Raw genomic sequence first — 13,027 nt, forward strand, 5'->3', positions numbered from 1 at the left:
CGGCTAATCTCTGAAATGGCTGGACCGATTTTGACGGGACTTTTTTGACAGGTAGCTGTTGTAATAAGGAGTAACTTAGGCTACTGTTATTTTAGATAAATAAAGTTAAATTCTACGCGGACGAAGTCGCGGGGACAGCTAGTAAAATATATATTTAACGGCCTCGGCTATTCAGTACTACCGAATATCGTGGATTCGATTTCTCGCACGACACAAACATTTGTATTCATGAGTATGGTTGCTTGTATTGCTCTGTGTGTTTTCTATTTATTTTATGTATGTATTTACAAAAAAATGTATTTATATCTGTTGTCTAGTACCCATAACACGGACCATACCCATAACTGTGACTAGAGTGTGTTATGTAATTTAGAAATAGAAATAGAAATACAAATAAACTTAATATAAGTACTTTTGAAGTCACATTTTTTTATCCTACCACACATTCGGAACGCATACTTATCAAGAGAGACAAGAAGAATAAACAAGAAACTTGTGTGTTGCTCTTTTAAATAAATGTTGTTTTAAGATTTACATTAACAAGGATTAGGCATGCGACAATCAACATTATTCTTATCTCTCTTCTCTCTCATTATTCTGGCTCTTATTATTATTATCTAGTTCACTTTGGTAAAAAAACATAAGCCTAATTATAAGACGCATTCGTAAAATATTCTTCATTTGCTTCTTCCTTATCCCATTTATTTGTCGTCGTAATATGTTTTTCTCTTCCATTCATACCTGTTCGCAGTCATCTCGTTATTTACTTCCTTTCTTACCATATCATCTTTCACACAGTCCATCCATCTCTTTTTCAGCCTTCCTCTGCCCTTATAACCATCCACATTCATATGTAACACCTTCCTTAAAATATTATCTTTGTTAAAAATCTACCCTGTAACATCGTAAGCACAGATTATTATATTAGAGTCCGTTAGTTTATGTGCCCGCGGTTTCTGTTCCCCTCCCTTACCTACAGTACTGAACTGACCGTCCGACACCGCAACTTTCATACCTCTTCTTTCTTCTTCTTTCCTTAATTCTCGCCACTTTCATACCTCTTCTAATGTATGAATTCTTTATGTTATCCATTCTTGTCACACCACACATCCACCTCAACTTTCGCATTTCAGGTGCATTGTAAAATATTCTTATTTGAAGTATATTGTATTAATATTATAAACGTGAAAGTTTGTGAGTATGGATGGATGTTTGTTACTCTTTCACGCAAAAACTACTAAACGGATTTTGACGAAACTTTATAGTAATATAGCGTAATAATATAATAATAATAATAATAAAGTAAATAAAAAAACCTACCTCATAGATATTGCAGTTCCTAATACCCACAATCTCCAGAAGACAATTGCTGAAAAAATAAACAAATATGCAGAGCTAAAAGAAGAAGTAACAAGAATTTGAAAACAGGAAAAAGTTTATATAATAGCCATAGTCCTCTCATCTATAGGTATCATACCCAAACACCTACATCATAGCCTGAAACAATTAGATATACAAAAAACACTTTACATCACCCTTCAAAAAGCTGCCATCTTAAATACTTGTCGTACAGTCCGAAAATTTCTCGAAATCGATGAAAATGATATAACACCAGTCACACCAGGCACACAATAAGTACACACACACTCACACATACATACACGCGCACACACACATACACACACTCTGCACTTACTTGGTTTCGGCCGTAAGTGTGGAGAAAACCAGCAATAGCTGAGAAAAAATAAAGAATAACAATAATAATAATAAGCCTTTCAAAGTCCAACCCCGCGTCCGAGCTGACCATCTAGCTCACGTGAAAGGCGGTCACGCGTAAATATAAAACCTATGCGGCCAAAGGGGCCATGGCAATTATAAAGATGGCGAGTAAAAATAAAGAGAACGAAATAGGGTCGCTGCCCGGGGGCCGCCGGGGCACGTCTACAACTGGCGGTAGGCGTGACAGAATGCAAGCCAGCCGACCGGCCCCACCACCTGGCCGGTCCGACCCCTTGCCATCGACATCAGCTGGCTTGGCACCGGCAGGGCCGTCACAGCCCAGCAATCGGCGCCCGCCACTGGTGGTACACGTCGCATGAGATGGTCGAGAGCCATGAACGAAGACCTCATGCGAGCGTTCTACAGGGCTACAGGGACAGAAACAGGCAGAACAGGATACAGGGCAGTAATGCACCGCGAGTTTCTGCGTCTTTTACCGGAGCTAATCGTCTCGGAACAGAACCTAGCCGATAGAGTTCGGTACATACAGCGCTCTGGTATGTTTAGCGCGACCGAACTCGAACGATTGCGAAGTGAAGTTGTTCCAGAAGCAGACCCCACGACCATGGAGCAACCCATCTCAGACGTGCTACCTAACGTAGAGATGGTTGCCGAAAGGCCTTCAGAAGCGGATGCGGACGGAACAACTTCCCAGGATATAGAGCATATGAGGAGCATACTAGAAGAGGCGATTCTAGAGATCCGAAGAACTCCCCTCGAAGAGAGACCGAAGCTGCCCCGGATACATCCAAATGTGGCGACGCGGGATGCCATTGAGGCCGCAAATGGACTGCTGCCTCAATACCTTGAGGGCAGCGGTGACCTGGGAGAGACGAGTTCAATCCTGTTTGGCGCTGCGTTGGCAGTATGCCGATATACCGGCGCAAAAATGCCCCGGGCTGGACGTAATATCCAAAGGGATAATGCGAAACCAGCCTGGAAAAGAAGGATTGAGCGACGGATCACCCAGGCCAGGGTCCTCATTGGCAGACTGCTCTGCTTCAGGGAGGGCAATACACGCCCGAGAATTATGCGCTCCGTAAAAAAGGCCTTTGCTGGGACAGGTGTACGTCTGTTCCAGCCGGACTTCGGACAAAAACTTACGGAGCGTATAGATGACCTGAAGCAAAAGGTCGCTGCATGGGGGAAGCGACTCCGACGGTACTCTGAGAGGGTCGAGAGGTATCAACAGAATCGTCTCTTTACGAGTGATCAACGGAAGTTTTATAGAAACTTGGAGCGCCCAAAACTACAGCCCACAGGACAAAGACCCGAGACAGCCAATTTCGTCGCCTTCTGGCGCCAGCTGTGGTCTGAACCTGTGGAACATGAGGAGGGCGCATGGATGCACGGTGTTGAGGAAGCATGTGCTCGAATAACGCCGATGAACGTCATTACCATTACGGAGGAAGACGTGGTTGCTGCGATCTGTCGGGCTCCGAACTGGAAAAGTCCGGGAATCGACGGATTGCAGCACTACTGGTTAAAGGCGTTCTCGGCCAGCCATGTGACCTTAGCCTTGGCAATTCCAGAGTGCCCTCGAAAACAGGGCGCTCCCGAACTTCCTTACAACCGGGATCACTCATTTAGCTCCTAAGACGGACGATACCGCGGATCCATCTAAATATCGCCCCATAACTTGTCTTACGACAATATATAAGACGTTAACATCCGTTCTGAGCGCTAAGATCTCTCGTCATGTGTACGAAAACAAGATCCTATCTAGCGCTCAGAACGGATGCAGGGGCGGTAGCCGCGGATCGAAGGAGCTTCTCCTCATTGATGCTGTCGCTGGCCAAGTGGTTAAGCGGAACCGTCGGAATTTCTCCGCTGCTTGGATAGACTATAAAAAGGCGTTCGATTCCGTGCCACACTCATGGCTTCGGAGGATACTCGAGCTGTACAAGATCGACGGTACGGTTCGGGTGTTCCTGGAGACATGCATGGGGCAATGGACGACGATCCTGACTATCCAGGGCGAGCGATTAACGGATACCGCTGACCGGATTGAGATTAAGAGGGGAATATTCCAGGGCGATTGTTTGAGTCCACTTTGGTTTTGCCTGTCCCTGAATCCTCTCAGTACTTTACTGGAGAATTCGGGGACTGGATTTCAGTATCGGAGAGGAGATACACGAGTGTCTCACCTTCTGTACATGGATGACTTGAAACTACTAGCTCCGAGTGTCGAACGCCTGACGGAGCTGTTAAATATTGTAAACGATTATAGCAGCTCTGTTAGGATGGCACTCGGAATAGACAAGTGCGCGGTTCTCCATGTGCAGAGGGGACGGGTCAATCAAACTGAAGGGATCGTTACAGATCCCTCCAACATCAAAACCCTCTCCGAGGCTGAAACATACCGGTATCTGGGCATGTCACAAAACATCGGTGTGAGGGAGACGGATATGAAACAGTCAGTCCGTGAGGAATTTTTTGCGCGCCTTACAAGAGTACTGAAAAGTTCCTTGTCGGGTGCCAATAAGATCCGAGCATATAACGGCTGGGTCATACCCGTACTCCTTTACACTTTTGGCGTGCTCAGATGGTCTCAAACCGAACTCGAAGCCCTGGATCGAAAAGTCCGCACAACTATGACCCTCCATAGAATGCATCACCCGAAATCGTCAGTCATGAGGCTGTACATCCCGCGGAAGGCTGGTGGTCGAGGCTTGTTAAGCGTTAAGACCATGCACAACCGCGAGATTGACAGTCTCAGGACATATTTTCTGAAGAAAAGAGACGAGGGTTTGCATAGAGAGGTCATAGAATGTGACAAAGGATTCACCCCTCTTTCTCTGGCTAAAGAGGACTGGCGAAAACCCGAAGTCCTGGGTACCTCTCAGCGGGAGGCCGTATGGAAAGAGAAGGAGTTGCACGGAAGGTTCTTCAAAGCCCTACACGGGCCGTACGTCAACACGAAGACCTCCGTGCACTGGCTACAGTTCGGTGATCTCTTCGGAGAGACCGAGGGTTTTGTCTGTGCAATACAGGATCAGGTGGTTAAGACGAACAATTACCGAAAGCACATTCTGAAGGATGGCACTGAGGACATCTGTCGGGCATGTCGCCATCCCGGAGAGTCACTCAGACATGTGCTTTCGGGTTGTTCAGCTCTTGCCAACACTGAGTACTTGCACAGACATAACCAGGTAGCCAAAATACTCCATCAAGAACTAGCTCTGAAGTACGGCCTCGCGAATGAGAGGTTGCCGTACTATAAGTACGAGCCCCAGCCGGTCCTCGAAAGCGACAGCGTCAAGCTCTACTGGGACCGATCCATCATCACGGACAGGACCGTTCTTGCGAACAAACCTGATATCGTGGTGATGGATCGGGCACTTTCGAGGGTGTTTTTGGTGGACATCACCATACCGCACGACGAGAACCTCGTGAAAGCCGAAACTGAGAAAAAGAGAAAGTATCTCGACCTGGCTCACGAGGTGACCGAAATGTGGGGGGTGATGTCCACCGAAATCATTCCAATCGTTATGTCGGTGAACGGTCTTATCCCAACCAGTCTGGAACAACATCTCAGACGGTTGGGATTCCGGGGCGGTTCACTCCCGGGAAAGATGCAGAAAGCGGTGCTGTTAGATTCTGCCCGCATTGTACGCCGGTTTCTCTCCCTGGGGCCCTGAACTCCGGCCGACTGTGCTTCTGCCGGGGGTATGTTGCCATCTCCTCTCCTTAAGAGGGGAGATGAGAAATTTGGTAAAAAAAAAATAATAGGTATGGAGAAAAGTAGAAAAAGCAGAGAAAAAATAAAGAATAATAATAATAATAAAGTGGCAAAAAACCGGCAAGAGTTGAGAAAATGCGACAATAGTGCAAATAATAATAATATGTAATATAACAATAATCTCAGGACAATTCACACAGCGCCATCTAGACCCAAGTTAAGCTAGCTAAACCTTGTGTTATGAACACTAGATAATATGATATAAATATGTAGATTTTTTTGTAAATACATACATATTATACATAGTAAACACCAAGACAGAAACAAACAATCATACTCATGAATACAAATGTTTGTACCGTGCGAGGAATCGAACCCGTGACCATCGAAAGTCAGACGGTGTGCTAGACCGCTAGACCACCGAGGTCAAAAAAGCTTATACGTCAGAATAATATATGGGTTATAAATTTCATGCAAGTGAAACCGCGAGCACAACTAGTCATTATTATGACATAGTATAAAATAAAGTCGCTGTCGCTGTCTGTCAGTCTCTATGTATGCTTAAATCTTTAAAACTACGCAACGGATTTTGAAGCGTTTTTTAATAGATAGAGTGATTCAAGAGGAAGGTTTATATGTATAATACATGTACACCCGGGCGAAGCCGGGGCGAGTAGCTAGTATTAAATAAGATATGATGTATAGGATAATTCCTATACATCATATATAGGTTTTATAATAGACTATATAAAATTTCGAGCGTTAAAAAATATTATTCACGAAACTTATCTGCATAGTAACGTCGCTATTGTATAGATATTATTTAATTTATTTGTATGTATATATGTATGTATATATATGTGTGTATGTATATTTTATATATAATGATTATTATGTAGTTATATGTATGTGTATATGATATGTAAATTGTACATCCAACAACTAATTGTTATACCTCGACCAGATACAGTCTAATCACTCCTCTCCATCCTAAGGTTGCCTGGAAGAAATCGCTATTTAGCGATAAGGCCGCCCATTGTTACCTCTATATTATAATTATTTTCATATTTAATGTACATATTAATTTATGTAATTATTCTTTCTGTGAGAGGAACAATAAAGTGTTTTTCATTCATTCATTCAGTCATTCATAAAATATGTACAAGAATAATATTGATTTGATTTCATCAAAAAATGCTCAACATCTTATTGAGTTTTGACACGATCCCATCTTACAGAATGGGAAACGGGTATAATCCATTTTTATGGGCGGGAATTACGCGAAGAACGATTACAGGCGTGTTAAAATATTTATAAAATTCAGGCCCACGCTAGGGCTGTCACATTCATAATAATATCTTATTATAATACATTTTTTTTTAATTATTAACCGGGTCTTAACACGAATAATTTTATGGCAAATAAAGGTATTTACCTCTCTCGACGTTTGAACTAAGTTGCACTAGAGGTAATTTTTATTTGCCATAAAATTATTCATGTTAAGACCCGGTTAACAATTTAAATAAAGATGTAATGACCTGTAATTTCACCTCCTAATGGAACCCTACTACTATCAAAAATAGTGTACAAAATACTGCTTGTCGACTGAAATAAGTTAGAGAGACTAAAGTTTTACGAAAACGTATTTTTTGTCCACGTTTAGAAACTAGTATTTTTTTCTTAAAATAATCTATATTTGGGTCTCTTGGAACATGGATGTTTTATTTTATTAGACCGTAAAAGTTTTATTGATCCGTGTAAAAAGAATCATCACAATCAACCTTGCCCTCATCCCTTTATTCTGGGACGGCAGTATATTATCACCTTCTACTGATTTCTACCAAAAAAAGAAAAGGAAAAAATTAAAAATTTTATTAACTAGCTTTTCACCCCGGCTTCGTACGAGTGTACATGTATTATACATATAAACCTTCATTTTGAATCACTCTATTTATTAAAAAAAACCGCTTCAAAATCCGCTGTGTAGTTTTAAAGATGTAAGCATACATAGGGACGGACAGACAGCGACAGCGACTTTGTTTTATACTATGTAATGATTAAGAACAAATTTACGGAAAAATCAATTTATGGCTTCATTTGTTTTTGGCACAGCCCTAGCGTGCGCCAGTTGTTAGAGCAATATTGCTTGTTACAACCCCCTATTTCTTGTTAACATTAACTTCTGACCTTCTGTTGAAAAAATTGCGCCTTTTCCTTAATTGTTGCTGATTTAATTACATCATTAGGTGCTTATTGTTTTTTAATTGCGGAATTCATTTTGCATTTCATTCAAGGCACTTTAATGGAGTATTAAAGGGAGGGGGTATTTAGTCATGGGGATTCTATTAAAATTAAAATTCATAATATCTTTATTCATGTAGGTCTACAGACTCTTATCATATGTCAAATCTACCGTCAGTTCGGAGTGACTTCGAGATGAGAAGAACTGACAAGTAACTCAGATCCACATCACTACTGTTAGTTTAGTTAGATACCGTTTAACTAGAGTTATGTAAATGCAGAGACGTGAACTAATGGAAGGGTGCCGAGTGGTGACAGAAATATTTCAAGTGTAGGCTCATTTTTTTATACGGTGTCACATCCCTAATTGCCAGCCCTCAGGGCTGCCCAAAATTCACGATGGTCTATATATAGTCTATAGTTTATTGTCTATTACGTGGGTCATTTATGTGATAACCATGAGTCATTGGTCGTACATACATCATTTGTGATGATCTCGTTAGTCCAGGGGTTTGGCAGACCGCTTTATTTCCAATAGCCGCGGAATCGATTCCTCCAATGATGTAACATTTGGTTCATGAGTATGATTGTTTGTATGGGTCTGGATGTTCCCTATATATATTTATAAAAACTAATGTATCTGTACCAATAATACAGATTCATTTAAATTAAAATTTGGGAGAATAGAGTGACCACCAGCATATGCTATTGCAAAAGCTAAAAATCTAATCAGTGTTCGTAACCTGAACAGACCAGTCCCGAAAAGCAGCATCCATTCACGAGTATGACGGATGAGCCACCCATCATTGCACTCAACCATATTAGAGGGAGCACATCGACAGGGCCCACCAGATTCATAAATCTATTCCATAGATAAACCATAAACTACTTATCCATTACAAAATAATTCACCAATTCCATCTTAACATTTGGATAATGCGTTGTGAACATTAAACCATAGACTACCTCCCTCAAGAATCAAGTTTAGGAGTTCAAGTTACAAAATACATTAACAGTGTTACTTTGTTATTGTTAATAGCTTATAATTACTATAGATATTCTCATGAGAATATGAGAATACCAGAGTGAGATTGTATACATTGTCTGATTATAGACATAATATAGTCATCATCATCATCATCATCATCATTGACGACCTCAGTGGTCTAGCACACCGCTTTACGTCCGATGGTCGCGGGTTTCCTCGCACGGCACAAACATTTGTATTCATGAGTATGATTGTTTGTATCAGTCTGAGTGTTTTCTATGTATAATGTGTATGTATTTACGAAAAGAAAATTATCTATGCACTTGTATCAGTTATCTAGTACCCGTAACACAAGCTTTAGCTGGCTTAACTTGGGACTAGATGGCGCTGTGTGAATTGTCCTGAGATTATTATTATTATTATCATCATCAGCCCACTGCAGTCCACTGCTGGACATAGGCCTCTCCTAAGGCACGAGGACCTGTCATGGGAGCAATGTGCCCATAATTGCCACGCTGGGCATGCGGGTTGGTGATCGCAGTACACAGTTTCTCGCACCGATGACGCTGCTGCCTATCATCAGTCTGTGGGATTAGAAATAGGAAAATAATATTACATTTCCAAGTTTATTCATAAAATTAATGCATATTTGAAGTTGGAATAAAACGCATTCCAAATTCAAATATATTTGAATCGTATCATACAATCACGTTAGTAAATTTCTAGAATATTCCACATAAATAGATGAGTTTATTTCTAAATATTCTATTTTCAAATCTGATAATCAAGGAAGGAATATCTTACACATTTAAAAAGCGAAGTAGAAAAGTAATATTACATTTCCAAGTTTATTCATAAAATTAATGCATATTTGAATTTGGAATAACACGCATTCCAAATTCAAATATAAAAGAGTTTACATGTCTCGTTCAGTCAAGTTAGTAAATTTCTAGAATGTTCCAGATAAATACATGAGTTTATATCTAAATGTTCTATTTTCAAATCTGATAATCAAGGAAAGAACATTTTTTTCAACACATTACATTTCTAAGTTTATTCATAAAACTAATGCATATTTGAATTTGGAATAATACGCATTCCAAATTCAAATATATGTACTTGAATCGGGTCGTAAAATCACGTTAGTAAATTTCTAGAATGTTCCACATAAATAAATTAGTTTATATCTAAATCTTCTATTTTCAAATCTGATAATCAAGAAAAGAACACCTTATACTTTTAGAGAGTGAAAATTCCTATTTTCGAAGTAAGCAACGTTTTTAAATTACGTTTCCAAGAATATCGTTCAGAAATAAAAAAAAATAATGTTCATTTACGTATACAAAAATAAATTCCGTACTTCAAAGGACACTACATTAGTCATTCATCCAAAAAACGTCCGCAGATAGAGGAACCGGTTGAAAAAACAACGCTCCCTCAATGGCATTCGCTTTGCAGGTTCTTAATGGGAAACAAGGTGTATCCCAGGGAACAAGGAAATGAAATCTACTTTATTATTTACGGTTGAAATGGACGGAATTTCTGAAAAAAGTTTTTCTATTTTTAACCGACTGCAAAAAGGGGAAGTCATTGCGAGTATTGGTAGCTAGTTTAATTGCTAGCAATGTGCTCTATCAGATCAAACTATTTGGTGGTGTACCATATGTTAAAACCACAAGGTCCTAAGAGTACTATAAACCAAAACAATACAGTCGTGTATATAAGGTTTATTGGTCGGTTTCAAATAAAAGAAAGAAAGAAAGAAAGAAAGAAAGAAAGAAAGAAAGAGAAAGAAAGAAAGAAAGAAAGAAAGAAAGAAAGAAAGAAAGAAAGAAAGAAAGAAAGAAAGAAAGAAAGAAAGAAAGAAAGAAAGAAAGAAAGAAAGAAAGAAAGAAAGAAAGAAAGAAAGAAAGAAAGAAAGAAAGAAAGAAAGAAAGAAAGAAAGAAAGAAAGAAAGAAAGAAAGAAAGAAAGAAAGAAAGAAAGAAAGAAAGAAAGAAAGAAAGAAAGAAAGAAAGAAAGAAAGAAAGAAAGAAAGAAAGAAAGAAAGAAAGAAAGAAAGAAAGAAAGAAAGAAAGAAAGAAAGAAAGAAAGAAAGAAAGAAAGAAAGAAAGAAAGAAAGAAAGAAAGAAAGAAAGAAAGAAAGAAAGAAAGAAAGAAAGAAAGAAAGAAAGAAAGAAAATTGTTTATTTGGTACACTGAAAATAATTTTTAAAATTTAATTTACATTTTATGTTAATAATTTGAGTACCAACTAGGTCTCCGCTCAGCATATGTCGTGACGGGGTGCCACGACGCTGGTTTTTAGCGGACACCTTTATATACAATAAACATAATAAAATAATAATAATAATACACATACACACATAACAGGTACAGGTACAAAATTTTTTTTTTTTTTCGGACTACTCTAATGCTGTTGGCCGTAGCTGGCCTTTACAGCTTCACCGGACGTTATGGGGCGAGTGCAGATGGCACTCCAAACCCGCGGAAGGACTTATGGAGCGGCTGAAGGCCAACTCCTGCCCGACGGATACGACTTTAGTCTGAGGGCACCACTTGGGGTTCGAACCTCGGCTCAGGCCGTCGTAATTTTGATCCCCGTTTGAATTGGACGGGGGATCGATCGGAGGGGCAGGTACAAATATTACAAATAACATATGTGAAATCAATAAAACGAAACATTAGCGCGTTTCAATTTTGTTACAGCGCCATCTATTGTCGTTGAATGCAAACACTATTGTTTCCCTGATTTCTATCTATTTAAATCTTAACACCATACCATTATCACTCATTACCAAACATAACTTCCAATAACATTGATATTTGACAGCCACGGTGGTCTAGTGGTTTAGCACGCCACCTTACTTCCGATGGTCGCGGGTTCGATTCCTCGCACGTAAACATTTGTAATCATGAGTATGATTGCATAGTTCTGGTTGTTTTCTATTTATAATATGTATTTATTTAAGGAAAAAAATATTTATATAAGTTATCTAGTACCCATAACACAAACTTTACCTAGCTTAACTTGGGTCTAGATGGCGCTGTGTGAATTGTGCTGAGATTATTATTATATGTTATATAGTATAGTGTTCCAATTATATGTTATATAGTATAGTGTTTGACGTTCCAAATTGACAATTTCAATGTATTATGGTCAAAATCTACCAATAGTTGACCGTAAGCAACTCTAATTTCATTTCATTTATTCTTTAATGCACAATATCAAAAGTGCTTAAATTAAGTTTATTTGAATAAATTATTTTCTATTCTATTCTATTCTAATATAACATGTACAAAGGCGAGCTTACTGCTGTATGGCTCCACCAGCTAACCTTTAGGTATACAGAAATCGTTGTGGGGCAGTTATATCAAAAATATGTCTAATCACTCAAGACAAAACATAAAATAACTTTACAACTCTCACATTAATACCAATTGCCCAATGTTAAATTTATGATTCAAGAAATTTTCTTAGACCAACTTTGCATAATTTATGGTATTATAAATATTAAAGTTAATAAGAGATAGATTTTATGTGAGTACTCATAACATTTTACGACTAAAAGAAACGAGACATGGCTACATTTTTTTATACTTTTCTGTTTAGATTAATAATGTTACGGCTCTATAGTTTCAAGAGCCCAATGATATTTTTTCTACCGCAAAAATTACATGTTTAGTAAATTAACTTAATTATATAACTTACTAGCTGTTCCCGCGACTGCGACCGCGTGGTATTTAACTTTGTTTTTCTAAAATAAAAGTAGCCTAAGTTACTCCTTATTACATCACCTACCTGCCAAAAAAGTCCAGTCAAAATCGGTCCAGCCATTTTAGAGATTAGCCGGAACAAACAGACCGACAGACAGACAAAAACATAAAAATTGTTTTTTTTGGTATATGTACCGTATTTATATTCATAAACATGTAGTAAAAATCGGTTATTTCAATATTACAAACAGACACTCAATTTTATTTATATGTATATATTACGTTTCGTATCTAGGTACGTGAAGCAAATATATATACAACATTTATTTGAAAAGAATACGAGCTGACTTTCTTGTCAGTTCTTCTCATCTCGAAATCATTCCGAATTGACGGTAGATTTGACATATCATGAGAGTCTGTAATAGACCTAAATTAAAGCAAATTTAGAATTAGTATATAGGAATTGGCTCTAATAATTTGTAACAAATATTGTTTTGTATTTACTGAAACATAAATTTGTACAGAACAAGATAACAATTGACTCTAACAATTTGTAACAAATATTGTATTATATGTACTTGAATATGGATTGTTTGTATTGCACAATAGTATCTACGACAT

The 13,027-nt window shown here is 38.6% G+C and overlaps 2 protein-coding genes across 2 annotated transcripts in view; one reads left to right on the top strand and one right to left on the bottom strand.

Moving 5' to 3' along the window:
- The first annotated feature begins 2,113 nt into the window (after positions 1 to 2,113).
- On the top strand, positions 2,114 to 8,791 carry LOC131841493 (uncharacterized). Its single transcript, XM_059189815.1, has 3 exons — positions 2,114 to 3,286; positions 3,441 to 4,861; positions 8,758 to 8,791. The coding sequence occupies exons 1-3, from the start codon at positions 2,114 to 2,116 to the stop codon at positions 8,789 to 8,791; spliced, it is 2,628 nt and encodes an 875-aa protein (XP_059045798.1).
- A 1,075-nt stretch (positions 8,792 to 9,866) lies between these two features.
- The window catches only part of LOC131841494 (uncharacterized), a gene marked incomplete at its 5' end in the record, with an annotated part of 48,285 nt that continues 45,124 nt past the window's right edge, over positions 9,867 to 13,027 (bottom strand). The window contains one exon of the mRNA XM_059189816.1: positions 9,867 to 9,898. Coding sequence (XP_059045799.1) covers positions 9,867 to 9,898 — 32 coding nt within the window. The remainder of the gene's footprint in view (positions 9,899 to 13,027) is intronic.

This window comes from Achroia grisella, unplaced genomic scaffold, assembly GCF_030625045.1.
Source record: "Achroia grisella isolate CSIRO2021 unplaced genomic scaffold, CSIRO_AGI_Agris_v1 utg17936, whole genome shotgun sequence".
NCBI classification, from domain to species: Eukaryota; Metazoa; Arthropoda; class Insecta; order Lepidoptera; family Pyralidae; genus Achroia; species Achroia grisella.

Bases quoted from the DNA above. Each gene is read 5' to 3' on its own strand.
- LOC131841493 (XM_059189815.1), top strand. From the start codon at position 2,114: ATGAACGAAGACCTCATGCGAGCGTTCTACAGGGCTACAGGGACAGAA. The intron at 3,287-3,440 runs GTGACCTTAGCC...ACAATATATAAG, and splicing joins AGGCGTTCTCGGCCAGCCAT to ACGTTAACATCCGTTCTGAG. The intron at 4,862-8,757 runs GTCACTCAGACA...TAATTACTATAG, and splicing joins GCATGTCGCCATCCCGGAGA to ATATTCTCATGAGAATATGA.